Here is an 18,452-nt window from a genome sequence, read left to right as displayed (position 1 = left end):
TTTTGTCCTTTGGGTAAAGCAGTTTCTGTCTTAAAGCTGTTCATTTTCATGTATCAATCATGATGTAACATGACTGAAAGCTCAAGTAAATCTATTTTTATATGTCCCCTAGTGATTGGCAGATCAATACTAAATATTGACATATCAGTATTGGTATTAAAAAGAATCAACTTAGATCTGCATATATCTTATTTGTATAGTTCACTCTGGAGTGGAGCAAAGACAATAACACCAGGGTTCAATTATTTATAGTGAAGGAGTTTAATACGAAAAAGAAAAATCAGTGGTATTGCCCATCACTAATGTCCCCATAAAGTGACATTTACAGTATGAAAAAAAAAAACGTTATCACATTTTCTCCTATCTCTGTCATACATGGCCTTCTGTGACAAAAACAGATCTTTTTATTCTCACAGTGTTAGGATGACAGGGGCGCAGTGGAGAGCCGGGTGCATACAGTCTGATTAAAACAGTGTGAGATCAGGGCTCAGGGCATTCTAACCCCTCCCTCCTGAATGCACCAGCGCGTCATGTTCACACAGTCACACCTCAGGACTATCTCCTGACTGCGTGCTTCAGGCTTGAAATAGTTCAGGCCACACGCAGAGATGCTTTATGGGCTACAGCTAGCGCACGGATGCTCTCACCACTTCTCACTGATGTGATCAAGAGTTTTCAATGCCATTTTAAAGACAAGAAAGGAAAGGGAAAGCAACAATACGCTTAAATACACTGCTTACCAAATTACATGCTTTACAGACATAATACACCTTGAGCACAAATTATGTTTTGTTGAAATTAGCTGGTTGGTCATGCACTGTCAGTATTAAACCAACAGCTCAGTGCATGCGGATTCACCCTTTGTATTATTATTTATGTTCGTCAAGCGATGTAAACCTTTTGTCTTATATTGCCTTGAAGTGATAAGTGGTCATTTTCAGGCTTCATTCTGATTCTGTATTAAAGGAGCAGTGAGTAATGTTAATTCTAGTTATCACTCACCCAGAGAGTCTGATAGAGGCTGACCAATAGGAGAAGTGGGTGGGGGAAACCTCTGCATTTTTTGGTATTCACGTTGGTCACAAGCAAATAAGATATCAATAAAACCCTCAGGATCTGTTTACAAACAAACACTACAATTCCTGAATAGAAAACTGTGGCATTATCGCTACTGCAAAATACTTATCTGACATAAAATGCTAAACCAGGCATGCCCAGACTGTGGCCCGAGGGCCAAATGTAGCCCTCAGACACATTTTTCTTGGCCCTCAAGCGTCCATGTGAATTGGCCCATATTACTTTAAACAGTACTTTTTCTGTACATTTCTGAAAATCTACTTTAACAAGCCCATATCAAATATTTAATGTGTCCCACTGAGGATGTGAGCATGAATAAAGGTCTAGTGGTTCAGTCTAATTTGTAATAATAACGCAAATATGAAGCATTCACTGTATTGCCAACACAGTTAACGATATGGGCAGACTTGCAAAGAGAAAGTTTAGTTTTGCATTCACCCTGCTTAAAATTCAAGATCACACAAGTTTATGGATTCTCAAATGGTCCTCTGTTAAAATTCCCAAACTATTCACCTTATTCTGGAACCGCCGTCATCATTTGGGTTGTATTATTTTGCATGGGGCTTCCGATCTTGACAGCATGTAAGTTCTAAACAGACTAAAGAGCTGTTTTAAAGCCTCCCAGATTGGTGAATCGATGCATTGTTGACCTCTTGGTGCACATGAACACTCTCACATTGAAATGAAAGGGATTCCCATTTAACCGGAAGTGCCACCACAAAGAAAGAACTATTTATGCACATATAGAGGCAAAAGTGCGCAGGGCAAAATAAGGTCAATACCATTCATACACTCACCTGTACATGATCTCTTTATCACCACCTTTACCTTGCAGTTCATACTTAAAAGACCATCAAAAGGAGGTGCACTGCTAAACAACTTAACGCCCAATTAACCAGTGCGTGTGCTCGGGCCTGTGGGGATGGACAGAGATATCAGTATGCATAAGCAGTTCATCATAGTGACACAGAGAGGCCGTACCGAGCTGTCCCGCGCCTCCCGAGGGAACGCTAAACATGTGTTAATGCATTCGGCAGTCAGGAGAGCAGGCGTGATGGTAGCCTTGCGAGCGCTTCTCCCACGGTCCACCCATGATCCAGCCTTTAATATTGATCATCCATAAACGCTGCATATCAAGAGGCTAGTTATGAAACAACCAATTATCTTTTGATACGAGCAATGATTCATTCAGCAAGGATGGGAGGTCTTGTGGTGAGATGGCCCTGCAAGGCACGAGAAAAGGAATAGTGGAGATGATAATTGGGTTGGGATTTCTAAGTGTAATTCAAATGTTATATAAATACTGTAAATGTTGTTTTGTGAAGAAATAGTTTGGTAGTTGACAGTTAAAGGGTTTATATTGCACTATTTTCTGATCTATGTTGTAGTGTTTCCTCATCACAAACACACATGGAGTTGTGATTTCTTTCATTCACCCAACACACAAATGCATGTTTAGGCTGAGTTCTTCTCCCAAACAGAAAACACTTGTTAAGTAGTAATACAGAAAGTGGTCCACTGTATTTTTAAACTCCATACACTTTCATTTGGGTCATTTCAGCCCTGGAATTGTTTTATCCTCATTGAAACTTCTTCACTCAATGCACCAGCTGATATTAGACACTTTCTATTGACAATCTCAACTGAACAAAAGGTAAAAAAATAAATAAATAAATAAATAAATAAATAAATATATATATATATATATATATATATATATATATATATATATATATATATATATATATATATATATATATATATATATATATATATATATATATATATATATATATATATATATATATATATATATATATATATATATATATATATATATATATATAAAGCAGCAAATTAAAGTTATTCTAGAGTATTGAACAGTAAAGCAGTTCAATTGAGGCTAAAAATAGCTGTTAACCCTAAAGGTCCTATATTACGCAAACTTGTTACTTCCTCAAAAACATACCTGAAGTTGTGTTTTAACCTTCTGTCACTAGTCTCTACATCTTCAAAGCTCAAAATGCTCTGTTTCACCTCGTGATGTCATGCAGTGGTGTTTTCAAGTTAACAGTTACCCCTTACCTTTAGTTCAGTAGTTTGGCAATTCCAGAGCTGAAATGATCCATTATTCTAGTGAAGGTGTATAGCATTTGAAAACACAGTGGAGCACTTCCTTTACCACATGACAACACAAGGTGGAACAGAGTGTTTTCTGTTTGAGAGAAGAAATCAGTGTAATTATGCTTATGAGTGTCTGTGTTAAACATGTGTGAATGAAACTAAATGAAGCTTTGGGTATATTTTTGGTGAGGGAATAACATTATAACGTAGATCAGAAAATTGTGTAATATGGGCCTTTTAACTTTAAAACTATCACAAAATGACATCACAAGGTGAAATGGAGCATTTTGGGGATACAGACAGCCTAATAATCCAAGATTACTCAAACATTTGTGATTGAAACAAAACACAACACCAGGTATTTGGAGGAGGTAAGAGCATTATAATATGGATTAAAGCTCACAGGAGTCAATTTTCCCTAATGTAGGATCTTTAAACTTTATTAATCCATAAAGAAAATTACTTGGGAGACTTGAGGGTTCGATCTGACACCTACCTGTCTCTTAGCCTGGAATGTTCCATTGTATGGTATTAAATGTGTTATTAAACCATCTGGGGAGAGGCATGCATGTTACTCAATATATCTTTGAGCAATAAAACATCTGTAAATTTTAAATACACAATTTATAAAAGAGGTGGGGTATGACATACAGTGGGGACCTTATTAAAGTGGGTGTACCATTTTTTTTTCCATGTATTTATCAAAATGTATGTTGCCCCAGTGCACATATATTGTATAAGCAGTTGTTGAGGTCAAAATGAGTCCACTGTGTACTATCTGCATCTAATTATAAAGCATTGTATTATGCAACAATTACTGTTAGCATGCTAGTTGTTGTTAACATTACTTTGACAACAAAACTCTGCTCTTGCCTTTGAAAAACGCTATATGCTCATTCTGAAAATATCAGGATGCTCCTAATGCAAAGGGTAAGTGAGGGATAACACTGAACCACTGCAAACCTTTTAAAATGAATTAGTTCTGTTTATCATGTTTTTAAGACAGTAAAAATCCAGTACAGTGCCTTTAAATGCCCAGTGTTGCAGCTTGTTTTTTGCACCAGCCCTTTTTAATCTCATACTACAGTGACACTGGTGTGAGACACAATACTTAACACTGAGCAAGATTTGAAGCAGCTGCTCGGGTGGTTGGAGGGCAGCATTGTAATTCCCACCTTAAATTTGGTCTAATTGAGTAAAACTCAAATCTCAGGTCAGAATAAAAAGATCTTAAATTCTGACCTGTTGGAACTCAAAGTAAATGAAACCATTACAAAGATCCTTTTTGCTTTAGTGAAATGAACGCTCACTCTAGTCATGAATAAAACATTAGGAGCAGTGCATAACCTGTGCCACTCACCGCCTTAATCAGACCGGAATTACCTGAATGTGCTTTTCTCTTTCCCTTTATTACAGACCAATGAAAGAAAAATATTCGAATGAATCCTAATCCCCTTTGTGATGTAGGAAACAGCTTGCTCTCACATCCAACTCACTCCTTTTACTGAGGCTAACAATGTACTTTTATAAAATTGATTCCAAAATCTTAACCTGGTCTACAATAGGACTAAGCCTATAATACAAGGAAAAAACAAACAATACTAAACAGGGACTGAGTATTAACCAAGTATGACCTAAAATAGGTCTAAGCCTTCACAAGATTAACACACCAGGGCAAATTTTGAGCTTTTAAAGAGCTTAGACTTTCTACCATGTTGTGTTATAATGTTACCCTCATCAAAAAACATGTCTGAAGAGGTTTTATATGTCATCCATGAATGTTTGCCTAATCTAGTGATCTCTTTATTCGAACCCTACTCATGGTTAGCAGTATTCTCCAATGCTCAGCCCACAAGCCATTTTTTTTATAAATATACAAAAGCATGATACAAAACAATGCACTTTTACTTCTAAATGTGCTGTAGTTTTATTGGAACTGAAACTAACCAAACAAATGTAGCATTTTTAAAACACTAAAAAATAACATGATTAATGTGTGTACTAAGTATGTGTGTTAGCAGTCAATACCCCATCAAAGTGTAACATTCCGTCTTTAACCATAATATAACATTGTTCCATCATCAAAAACATTGAGTTGTATTTTGCTTCATTCTGGCATGTTTCGTTAATTTATGAGGCCATCTCCTCTGAGCCTCAGAAATCACTGTTTTGATTTACAGATATTGTTATGTCACAGGTAGGAATTTGCAGGTCTGCTGTCTACTTTTTAATCCACAAACCATCACTGGACTCACTAGGAGCATTTCATTACAACTGCATACTTATCTTAGCATGTTGGCCATGTTGCTTAAATTTTCCCTTCTCTCTGCTGCCAATAGACTGTGTCCTAATACCAAATCTGAACAGAGGAAGCACAGATCATTTAAAATAATGTGTGTTTTCTAAGTTCTTAAACATGAAACGCCAAAGTAAATGTACTCATGAGCATAGGCTATTTAAGGGCAAGTGCAGTGAAACAATGCATAATGTTTCCACTTTAAATGAGGTTTGAACCAGTAAATCATGACTAAATTAGGTCCAAATCATAACTAAACTGGCACAAATCCCTAACAGAGGCCTAAACCATTATTAAGCCAGAGGTAAATCTGCACTAAACCAGGTCTGAACCAATACTAAACCCTAGTTAATCAGAACCAGGTCTCGACCAAAACCTCTCTAGACCTCTCCAGGATCAAGTTAAACAAGGTCTGAACCACAACTTCACCTTTGTCTACCACAGACCTGGACATGTACTGAAACTAAAACACGACTTAAACCAGGTCAGGTATTTGATTTTGAAGTTACTATGACTGATGAGCTGTCTTTAAATGAGGTTAGGCTGCCCTTGGACCAGGTGCAGGTCCAATCAGCTCCCAGTATGCGTGATTAGAAGAATAGTGAAAGGTGGACTATTTTCTGAACAAAGTGTCCATAATACGTGGTTAATCTCGCACTGGGTCACAGGGCACATATAGGAAGAGTCCTGTTTGAGTCTGAATTCTGATGAGATGGTAATAGGCCCATTAAGATCAGCCAGAGGAGGGTACTTGGCATAGGGTCTGCAGATGTGTTGCTTTTGAGCTTAACAATAGAGCCACTACTGTAATGGACAGAATGGACAAACTAAAGATTTACTATTTTACAATGTTCAACACTATGGCATTAAACTTTTGCATTCATTAATTCAAATATCCCCATAGATCGAAAAAATAGAAAAGCTGCATTATGCATCTGTAAGATATACTGGCCTATTCCTACACCATATGCAATAACCACAACATGCACAAAAACAACAGCATGCCTTTATTTCAGTCTTGTTTTTTAAAGTTCACATGTAATTCCACATTTCTGTACCATAGCAAAAGCAAATGCATGACACCAGAGGGGCAACTACCCACGTCAGCATCAACAGAACTGGAAATCAATAGACTTTTTGCTATTATTATGTTGTTTTTTTATCGTTCAGTACTGCCTGATCCTTGTCTTTGAATGCATTGGAACTTGTTACCCTGCCTACGTCCTGTCTTCCTCAAAGACCTGTTGATCTGACTTGTTCTCTGGGTAAAGTAAAGTTTGTGTTGACGCCCATGACATTCTGTGCGATTAGCGGTTCGTATCCTGTCAGCTGTCATTAGCTGTAAATGTGCTCTTAGCTTCCCGCAGCAGCAGACTGGCCCTGTGAGGAGGAGGAGATGTTTAAATGCCAGTGTGTGCGTCACGTCCTCTCCTGTCTGCTCTTTTTTCTGATCTTTATCTGCACTAAAGAACGCACGCGATGACAACTCAACGTTAAGACACAGGAATAACACGTAAGTTCTGTAGAAAGTGCATGAAAAGTACATATCATGTCATAACAAAGCTTTTTTATAGTAGAGTTATACAGTATGCTTTTAGAGTATGCATCTTGGCTTTATTTACTTATAGGTATTTAATTGCTAAAACAAGTCTAATTCATTCATTCTGCTTTCTGATTGGATAACCTTCAGAACCAAAACACTTAGCACCTGCAGCCAATCATTAATGTGAAAGTCAATTCTGTGCTCTCTAACTGTACGGGCTCACAACCCAACCACTATATAATCAAGTCACATGAACCCGTTTTACTAAGTGTGCTCACGGGCCGCTCTGACATTAGCAGCCACACATCTGGAGTAGATCACTTTAGTAAACAGTGTGATGATCACTACTTGCATGTTAATGTGGACCCCAGGTTAATTGGAGCCCATGATGAAGTACTGATCCGTGGACAGGAAATTGAACAAGTCTCAACTTATAAATATATATCTAGGGGTTCACGTGGACGAGCATATGAGCTAGCCTGAGGGTGTAACCAATGTGTGTGCCAAGATATACCAGCATCTGTGGGTTTTTGGAGTCAGTGAAAACATTCAATAGAGCTAAAAAAAGTCCCTTTTCAAAAAAACATTGAAAACACTGGACAAAAAAAACCTCTACAGTATCACTATTGTAATATCTTAAGTATAATAAGTATAATATTTTGGATCTTGAAAGATATCAGGTATTTACGGATGCTTGCCTTATTTTTAAAGTTTTAAATGGACTTGCTCCTCCACCATTAATGGATTTTATAAGTAACAAAACTACTGACCGAGTTAACACGAGAGTATTGACCAGAGGAGACTGTAACGCAGGACCAAATTTGGCCAAATGGTGACGTTTATCAGAGATCACAGTCATGGAACACATTACCAGTCCATGTCAGGTACTGTGGGTCCTTTTCAACCTTCAAGAACACTCTGAAACATTGGTTGAAAAATAATCAAACATGCTCACACGGGTAGATTATTTTCTTCTTGGGGCGTCTTAAACTCAGAGAATGGTCTATTGTGGTTAACTTGTTGTCATGTCTATGTGCACTTTTGTCTAGTCTGTGTGTTTCTTTAAATGCTCTGTTTTTGACCTGCCTTAGGACAACGGATGTAAACTAGCTATTGTGCTAATTCCGGCATATTTACATTGATACTGTTTGTTGACATGTTGATTAATATGCACTGTCCTAATTAAAATAAATAAATAAATTTAAAAAAAAATAAAATAAAATAAGTAAATAGGTATGGAATAGTCAGCTGGTTTGGAAACCTGACCATCAAATATAAATGAAGGATCTTTAGACTGGTAAAACTGACTGGTAACATCATAAGTGTGTCTGCTCTGACTGCCCCACAGAAAATTTTGAAAAGTCAGTTGTGAGACAGGCTCTGAAGATCATCAGAGGTCCCTCTCATGTGCTCAACACTCAGCGTGAGCTCCTGCAGCCTGGGAGGAGATAGGAGTATCTTTATGGAAAAGTACAGCTATGAAAACGTGTTTGCATCCCAGTCCATAAAATGTATTAACAACATGGACTGATTGTGCAAATGTGTGGAGCCTGAGTGAATGTATATTGTCCGTGTTTTTTCTCTTTTGTTAGACAGAATCAAAGAAAATCTAAACTTGATAAGTGCTAGTGCAGCCTCTTCTGCCCAGTGAGTGAATTCTTGAGGTTCTGAGCTTTCACAAAAGGCATGTCTGTCCATTTACTGAGAATGAGAAAAGTGTATGTGTTTCTATCTGCAAGGCTACATATAGTTCCTTGAAAATAGCCAGGTTAAGTTCTAAATTCTACACCAAGAACAGTAAGCTACGCAAGGTCTACACCAGGACTGCAACAGAAACCAGTATAATTTCATATATTGTCTTTTGTTCTTCCCATCAGATGGAAAAAAAAAAACACCACACAGGAGTCTTGTGGGTGATTTAACATTTTAATTATAACTTTTATACAATAGATTTTACATTTTCACAAGCTAAGAAGTTTATGATGGCAGATAGCTGAGGCATCTCCACAGAAGCCAGTTTATATTCATTTTCAAACCACAAGATGGAATGGAGATGCACGGCAAACTTAGTCACCACCGTCAGTATTTAAAGTCCAAAATTCTACCCTTCATAAACAAAGCTATAGAACCATCAACAAATGTTAGCTCCAGAACTCCAATGATAAAATTACACTGGAAATCTCTTTTGTGAGAATATTTGCGCCATTGTCAAACATGTGTCCTTCAAAATCGTGTAGAATATATTTCAATTACCCATCATGCAATTTTCGGTTCTTGCATAACTTCTTTTTATGAATTGTTCCAGCAGCCCTGAACAGTCTCTTCATAATAAAATATTCGCTTATCATGGCTGCTCCTTCAAACCAAAACAAAACTTAGAAAAATAATTTTTGCCAAAAACAATTGAGACTAAGCATAAATGGGCCTATGTTACAAAACAATACCTATAGGAGAGTTACATAGATCATTTGTCAGATGCAGTAATATTTCATAATCATGTACATACCAGAGAAATATACATATATAAAAACACTAGTCTGTCTTGTTGCATCTGTCATCGCATGAGGTCAAAGTCACAATGTTCCAATCACCAAGCATCGTCCAATCACCTTTGAGCTTTGTCCAAAATGGGCAGATGCCATGTTCTGATTGGTCGATGACACACAGACGCTACTGTACACTGATCTTGTGTGAGAAGCAGGAAGTCCTCAAAGCACTTTCTGAATGTAAAAGAGGAGTATGGTTATGGGGAATGATACAAAACAGTCAATGGTGATGTTTGATGAGGAGAAACTTCCACCCATTAGTTCAGATATTTGTTAGCCTGACTTTTTTCATCTTCAACTATGTTACAATGTTGTTTCCCATCAACAATGCACCTGGAGCTGTATTTTTTTTGTTATCAGAGCATATTCATATTCAGTTGGAATAGTGTGACAAACCTAAAAGTGGGACTAGCTGGGTGTGCCATCTGGTGGGATATACAAAACTTCTAATTTAGCTCCACACAGACTAAGACCAATGAGTATTACAAATGTTAAACTGTACATCACAGGCCTTTAGAGTGCCTTTGAATACTGATACAAGGGGGAAATACTTTTTTGAGTTTTTTGGAAAATACAAAAGCTTGTTGCCAGTGGGGCCTATCTCCCTGCTGCTGCATCAAAAATGTAAAAGCTGGGGTACCTGACTTTCACATGAAATAGGAAGTAGGTATCACTTCAGGGTTAACGAGAAATTAAAAAAAGAAAAATACTAGTACAATAAAAGACATTTGACTGTAGAATTGATCAAAGTCTGGTGAAGCTGTTTGAATTATTGAATTATTCAGGATGACTGAAGCATTTGAGAAACGCGCGGCACAAAAACCTTGACCGGGTGAATTCTCCCTGATCTCACTCTCTGCGGGGGTGCTCAAATGTGAGGAGTGTGTCCAGCCAGGTCTGTCACGGTCCAGCCAGAATTCAAATCCTGGCAGCACTACTGATTTGAATAAAACAAAACACACCTCCAAGTATATTTGTTATGGGGAAACATAGCTATAACATTGTTGTAAGTTCATAAAATCTTTGTGGAGAAATTCATAGTAACTTATTCCAACCAGTCAAGAATGTTAGAACACGGCGTAATGTATATTTTACATCATTTCCTTCACTTTAAATATCATACAATTCACTGGGAACCAATGACAGTTTGACATTCTTCAAAGAGGTGAGATGGGGGACAAAGGACAAAATGGCTGACCAAAGGTGGAGCAGGTGCTCACCCTGTCGGAGCATACCTGTGTGAGAATGTCCACACACCACATAACAGATGAACATTTGTTTCTCGTCCATGTGACAAGCCTCCATGTGTAGGGCTCTGTGTGCTTTTGAGTCCAATATCACCATCTTCCATTGTCCAAGACCCATCGTGGTTCTCCGAGTTACTCAGAACTCAGAGGAACATCCGCTCAAGACAGGCCTTCTCTGAGCAGACAGTTTGGGCAGGAGAGCCTCCTTAGCCCCACATGTACAGTACAAATGAACTGGAGCAGAACAGGTGGGCTGTTTACAAGTGTACAGGCATGCATTAGAGCCACTTAAGTCAAATTTTATGTTAAGAAATAAACTGGAATGCATTTTGGAAGCTACACAGACAGGTAATATAAAGACAACCTGCACTGTCAGACCCGTTCACTTTGTACAAATTGGAAAAGGTCTAGGGACTTTCCAGGGTGCACACATGGAATTAACATCAGGTGAATTGAAAGTCTGAATTGAGCAAATGTTTACAAATGTTATTTTGAAGCTTTCTGAATCTTAAATATGTTAAAATCACTTTTTATTATTGTGCAGTGCATTTTTGCTGCTTGGGATCCAAAATACACACTTATGCAATACTTGATGAAAATGTGAGTCTGGTCACCACTGAATCTCCTCAAGCTCAGATGGTTGTGATTGACAGATGTATTAGCCAATCGGGGACGTGCACGGTCCATATGTCTCAAAACAATTGTCAAGAAAAAATAATTATAATCACAGTACTAAACTCTGTTAATCTGAGCTAAGAGAAGTTTCATTTTACTCAAAATGATCAGTGACCAATGAGCTCCTTCACATGTACCACTGAAATAAACAAATCTGATTGGATGGTTCTGGCTTGAGGCACGATGGAGGAAGTGGTGACCAGACTGATATCCCTTTGTTTGCAGAATAGAGATATCAATGTGGATTTATCAGGGCTTTTTGTTTTCCATGGAGATTTATTTATTTTTATTGTGTCTATTTTTTATGCTACACTTTTTCTTTTTCTCCTCTCAAATATGATCAGGCACATGGTCTATTTTGTCAACTTTTGCAAAGTTTTAATTTAATTTGACTTCATCCATTTGCATTATTCCCCCTGGTCAAAGTGTAGTCAAGAGAAATGCATTAACACTGAAGCTATTTTAAATTCACAAAAGAAAATAGATTAGATACTTTTACTGCTGTTTGTAGTTAACACATGATGCAATAATAACTTAATATAATGTTGTTTTTAGCAGGTATGTTGTGATATATACTTCATAAGTGGTTGATAGTTTTAAATGTGACTCTAACATGGCTCTGTACACATTGTATTATCCCATTGTCCAAAGTTCTGTCATTTTCTCACAAACCTAATTCACAAACTAAAGAACACATCCATAGTTTACACATATTTTACAGAACACCTCTTCAACACATAGCTGCAAACTGAAATACAAAAAATCAAAAAGTAAAACAACAACAAACATATTTAAAAAAAAAAAAAAAAAAATGCAAATAGACAAAAATCCAGGGTGAACAAAATACGCCAGGTTTCACTGAGTTGAAGGGAAGGGCTCTTCTGTACAACGTGTCAGTCCAACATGAGTGCATGTATGTGTGGAGAGCTCTGAGGCTACAAGAGTCCAGGACAGAAGCAAGCACTCAGCCACACCAGCAGGGGCAGCAGAGGGCCAGCAGCAGAGGGCCGGGTCAGGACACCGGAGCTCCGCGGGATAGCGTTGGACGTGCTCGGACCGTCAATCTGAGGATCCTGGAAAACAAACATGGAACGGTTGGTTATGTGGATTTATATACACTGCCAGCCAAAAGTTTGGACACACTTTTTTCATTTATGTTTCTTCTTCATGATTATTCACTTTGTAGATTCTCACTGATGACATCAACACTGTAAATGGACATACATGGCATATAGTAAACCAAAGATAAACGCAAACTTGTTTTAGATTGTTACAAATAGCCACCCTTTGCTTTGATCACTGCTTTACACCCTTGGCATTTTTTGACCTTGACAAAGCTCAGCTGTGAAGTGAAAACCATTTCAAGAGACTTCATCATGAAGCTCAGAGAGAGAGGGTGTACACACACACACACACACACACATATATATATATATATATATATATATATATATATATATATATATATATATATATATATATATATATATATATATATATATATATATATATATATATATATATATATATATATGAAAGAGTTTATGTGGACTTATAAGGGAAGGCTGTAAAATAAAAATGGACATTTTAAATCACAATATTGATCTAAAAAGTCCACTGACTTTCGAAAACTGTGGTGCCCAGTGGGAGCTGACGTCGACATAAACATCATCACAACAAAGCGCTGCATGTCATCATCTCTGATAGCTGCACATTACGCTAGTGAGCCCCAGATTTTATTTTGTGCAAAATTGTAAATTTATGCAAAAATGGCCAGGCGAAGCTGTCGAATCCTGCATGTATCATCGATTAAGAAAATAAAATTGGAGAATGAAGTAAGTACAGAGCAGTGGGCGTGTAGTGGTGGTGGTGAAAATGGGGGTAGATCGGATCAATGACGTCGTCACTACAGGAGAATAAAGAGTACTCAAACATGCATGAATCACTCTAAATACATCTTGGAGAGGGCAAATGAGAAGGAAAACTATTATAACTTGGTAAAAAGCTCTGAAAAGTTGATTCTGCAGAATAGTTCTGGTCATATAATTAAACCACAGAAAAGGGCAATAAGAATAATTAATAAAGCATGATTCCATGATTCTACTAATGAACAATTTATAAAATTGAATATATTAAAAGTTACAGACATAGTTAAGTTAAACATTTTTGACAATTCTGTTTTGTGTTGTGAACAAGGATATTCCTGTAGGCATTCAGTCTTTCTTTAAATTAAGAAGTAGTACTATAACTTAAGAGGTTTGCTTCAGTTTGAATCCAGTAAAATAAGAACTAATGTGAGGCAAAGATGTGTGTCTGTTTTAGGAATAAGACTTTGGAATGATCTCAATGATGAATTTAAATCAATTAAAACTCTTTCTAAATAAAAAAAAACAAAAAAACAAAACTTTAACACATTAATTAATTCATACATATACATTGCTGTAGGTTATATGAGTCAAGACATCTGTGTTTAAAATATTGGTGGAGGTGACTGATGGTGGCCCTATTCCTGGGTCAGTTCCTGTTGATGATTTGGCTGAGGGGATTCAGACCTATGCAGCAGTGGGGACAGTCCATCTCCTTGGTATATGCCACATTTGATAATCACTTGTGCAAGTGGCTTATGACTGGCAATGAGTCGTAGGCTTTCTTGTAATCAATCCAGGCAGTGCACAGGTTGGCCTTACTGGTTCTGCAGTCTTGGGCGACTGTTTGGTCCAGGAGCTGGTGTTTGACTCCTTTGCTGATGCCCTTCTGTGCTGTGCTCATGTATTCATCCATGTACCTACTCATTTTAGCTGTGATGATGCATGAGTTTCTATGTTGTGGAGAGACAGGTTATTGGTCGATAGCTGGATGGGACTGTACCCTTTGAGGGATATTTCAGAATCGTACGCCTTTCAGTCAGCCATTCAGAGTGAGTCTCATCCCTTAGCAGCTGGTTCATTTGTGCTGCCAGGCGCTCATGGGTGGATCGTGTAAGGGCCTGGTGTGGTCCAGTTTTTCATATCTGAGGCTCTTTCCTGGATGTCTGCCTCTGTGATGGTGACTGGATTCTGTTCAGGGAGGTTGCTGTGGTCTTCTCTCAGAGCCATCAACCACTGTGCTTCACTGTTATGTGAAGCCTCCTTCCCCCATTCGCCTTTCCAGTACTGTTTGGTTTCCAGCCTTGGTGGGTCTGCTCTAGTGTTATTATCTTGCCATTGAGCATACACTTTCGCCGGTTGTGCTGCGAACAGACAACTTATTTGTCTGGCTTCATTATCTCATGTGTAACTCTTTAGGCGGCAGGCCAAGGCTGGGAGCCTTTCTTTGGTCGTTTCCAGTGCTTCAGGTATGGGCATCTGGCTGTAACTCTTGGGTACTTGTTTTACATTGCACTGTGCTGCCTTAATTTTAGCCTCTAACTGTTGTTTCCATGGTGGGTATTATTTCTCATGGTTCCCATGGTTTCTCTTATAGTCAAGCTTCTCTAGGATCACTGCTGCTCAAGTGTATATCAGTTTTTTATTTTCTGTGATGGTTGAGGTAGGGATCGCTCTCTGTAAGCGGTGTCAGCGTTGCCTTGTGTTGATTCGGGCCATGATCCTATCTTTCAGGTCAGTCGCTGCCTTGCTCAGCATGTTGGGACTTCGTACCCATCTCCGGTTGTAGAGTCGATGTTACGTCTCCCCTGACCTGGTGTCCTGGCTCCCCTTTCCGTAGTATTTGTGTTGTTCTCATTAGTCTCGAGTTGGGATAGCAGTTGCCATTTGCGGATGTTGGAACACTGAGCTACTAGTTGCTTAGCCGTAAGCTTGGACTGCAGGTTTCGAAGTAACAATTTTTTCCACATCCTGTTACCCCTCTGACTCAGGTCACTGGAGTAGTAGCATCCAACAGAGCCTTGTTCTCACATCTTGCGCACCTCTTGTTCCAGTAGCCCATTTCTCATTTTGTATGAGGCATTTTCAATATAACACTATGTTAGGACTTGGGCATGATGTTTGTGCTAATCATTATTTACCCCTCACTCACTGTAGCAGAAAAAAACAAACAAAAAACAACTTGCAATTTCTAGCCAAGATCAAAGACGTAGTTGAGTAGAAAGTAGATACCTGCTCTCAAATGTAGTGAAGTATAGTACTTTTGTACTTCATTAATTTCCACCATTGTCTTATTGTAAAATGGTAAAAGGCTATAATTATACAGCACTTTTCTACCTACAAGGCACTCAAAGTATTGTGTTTCAAGGACTGCACTCACACTCATTCATACACCAGTATATGCTGATACTGGAGCCGAGGGAGTTAAAATGTCTTGTCCAAAGACCCAACAACAGTATTTATCTGTGGGGACTGGAATTGTACCATGAATATGTGCGTCAGGGGATCTGACCACTCTACCAATGTTTATGCAGAAACCTACAACCTTTGGATCAGTGGATGAACACTATCAACTGAGCTACTGAGCAGATATAAAGAACATGCAAACTCCACCATGTGCCATCTCAAGGAGAAGAGGGTACGTTGTTACACACATGTTTGGAATTATTATTTGGGATTAGGGGAGTAGGTTTTTTTTTATTGTGTCTCAAAACATCTGCTGGATGCAAAATGCTGAAACAATTTTTAACTTCCTGTTCTCTTAAATCGTGCAGATTAATGTTGTCCAAAGAAAAGGTTATTCCTTCCTTATATCATCATCTGAAGGAATGCCACAAATTGAAACTGGATAAATTCTCTCAGATGCCTTCTATTTCTGACTTTTTTTATTGTGTTTGTTTCATTGTGTGAAAATAGGCTGCAATACTTCTGTCGGCGTCGCCATGTTTGTTTCTGTTTGCTTAGGCGTTTCACCTTTGGCTTTCCAAAAAACCTCATTGCTGCTTTGTGATTGGTCCAGACGAACGAACAAACGAAGACTACCAGACAAAGTCACAGGTCAGATCTGTGGAGTGGTGTCCTGCTCACAATAAATGTTTTTGAAGGTATTTTTGAGCAATAAAAACATCTGTAATTAAATAAATGCATGACAGATAGTAAGCTATAGAACACTACAGCCAAAGCAGTAACCTCTTAGGTAGCAGACCCTTGCCTTGAGAAGTGACATAGTTCACCTTTAGCCCAAACATCAGCTTTGAATAATCCTGGAGTTCTTAGACTGTAAACTTAAAGCGCATGTCCTTTCTTTGCTTGTGCATCTTAAGTCTTGCTAATAAAGGCTGGGTCATCTCCTCCGGCCCGCTCTGCCTGCTCCAAATGCCATCCGTGCACATTACACTGCCTTATTATTGCACAGTGACATTTGGGGTGAACTTTAGGAGGCCCTGATAAGCCTTCCACCCTTTGCTCCTCAAAGGGACTACAGAGACGAGGCCAGGCCGGCAATCAGCTCTCAACATGGGGTCACATCAAAACACTCGCGCTGAGCCGGGGATAATGTTTGGGCATCTGCTGTAAAAGTTGATGAAGGGAGATAACTGCAGCTGTCAATCATTTTATATCCTTAAAGGTATCACTTTTATTTTGTTGTTCAAAAAAAAGTCAAATATGTGGAATTAGAGCTGTACATTTACTCTAAAAAAGTATTTTCCATTATAAAAGCCAAAGTTAAGGCTTTTACTATGGATCAGACCTGGACGACTGAGGGATTACATTATTATTTTCTTTTATATTTACCAACCTGCATTTTCAGTTTGTGCACCTATTATGACTGTATCAATTCCAAAAATGTAAAAATATCAACACCGAAAGTTTTGATACTCAATACACCTGCTCAAATGAACACCTAGTTTTGACACAGTTTTTAGTATCGATCAGTATCTGATTTTTGATATTTTTGACAACCCCGATCTGCACTTATATTTACTTTTTAGATTAGTTGAAGCTGGGTGGAGCAAAGATAATGATAACTGCTGATGTAGTTCTTCATAGTACCTTTGAAACCTTCTCTGTCTTTATAGTAGTGACATTTCAATGCATTTCGATTCAAAACACATTGGTATTTCTATCAATGTTGCGATAGTTGCAAAAGTATTAGTTAGTATTAGATTTAAACAAAAATCACTGGCATAATGTCCCCATAATTTAATTCAAATAAAAACTTAGATGCACCCTTAATTGGTTTGGTCTGTCTGTAGGAATTCATTACTACAAACTAGGCACTTGCTCCTGTGTGTTAGCGGGAAAAAAAAAAAAAAAAACTCCAGCCACAAAGCCACTGAGGCCACTAGCTTCAAACTGCATCACTCCTCAGTGCACAGCCAGGTAGATTCTTTAAAATAGAAAGTTCCTGTCTCACACAAACTGACTCTTGTGAGCTTTAAACCACATTAGAATGTTGCTACTTCATTAAAATTCATTTTACTTAGACAATGTTTAAATCCAGGCTCAAAATGGTACTGTTTAGCTGTGCATATGACTGAAAGGTTTTTATTCTGCACTCTTCTCTTTTAATGTTAATTTTATGATGATTATTTATGTTTTGATTTGCTGTATTGTGATTTTAATGTCTTTCTTGTTCTTACTTTGTGTGCTGATTGTGCTATAGAAATAAACTTGCCTTCATTTCATTCACACATATTCCTTTAACATTAGTCTGTCTGCATCTCCAAAGCTCAAAATGCTCTGTTCCACCTTGTGATGTCATGGAGCAGTAGTTTTTAGGTTAACAGCTACTTTTGACCTTTTGTTCAATAGAGATTGGCAAGTCCAGGAATTAAATTATCCAAATGATTCTAGCGGAGATGTATGGAGTTTAAAAACACAGTGCAGCACTTCCTGTATTTCTATATGACATCACAAGGTGGAACAGAGTGTTTTCTATTTGAGAGAAGAACTCAGCCTAAATATGTAGTTTGTGTGTTTAACATGGTCGTATGAAACAAAAACAAAACTCCAGGTACGTTTTTGAGGAGGAAACAGCATTATAACATCAGTCAAAAAACTGTAATATGGGCCCTT

At 38.0% G+C, this 18,452-nt stretch overlaps 1 protein-coding gene across 3 annotated transcripts in view; it reads right to left on the bottom strand.

Moving 5' to 3' along the window:
* Positions 1-8,951: 8,951 nt before the first annotated feature.
* The window catches only part of gfra1a (gdnf family receptor alpha 1a), a 152,200-nt gene continuing 142,699 nt past the window's right edge, over positions 8,952-18,452 (bottom strand). The window contains exon 11 of one of the 3 annotated variants that reach the window (XM_055227046.1): positions 8,952-12,581. In XM_055227046.1, coding sequence (XP_055083021.1) covers positions 12,444-12,581 — 138 coding nt within the window. In that variant the 3' untranslated portion in view covers positions 8,952-12,443. The remainder of the gene's footprint in view (positions 12,582-18,452) is intronic. The other 2 variants (XM_055227047.1, XM_055227045.1) reach the window with 2 other exon arrangements.

This window comes from Periophthalmus magnuspinnatus, chromosome 15 (genome assembly GCF_009829125.3).
Source record: "Periophthalmus magnuspinnatus isolate fPerMag1 chromosome 15, fPerMag1.2.pri, whole genome shotgun sequence".
Lineage (NCBI taxonomy): Eukaryota > Metazoa > Chordata > Actinopteri > Gobiiformes > Gobiidae > Periophthalmus > Periophthalmus magnuspinnatus.
This window is presented reverse-complemented; position numbering and strand designations above follow the sequence as displayed.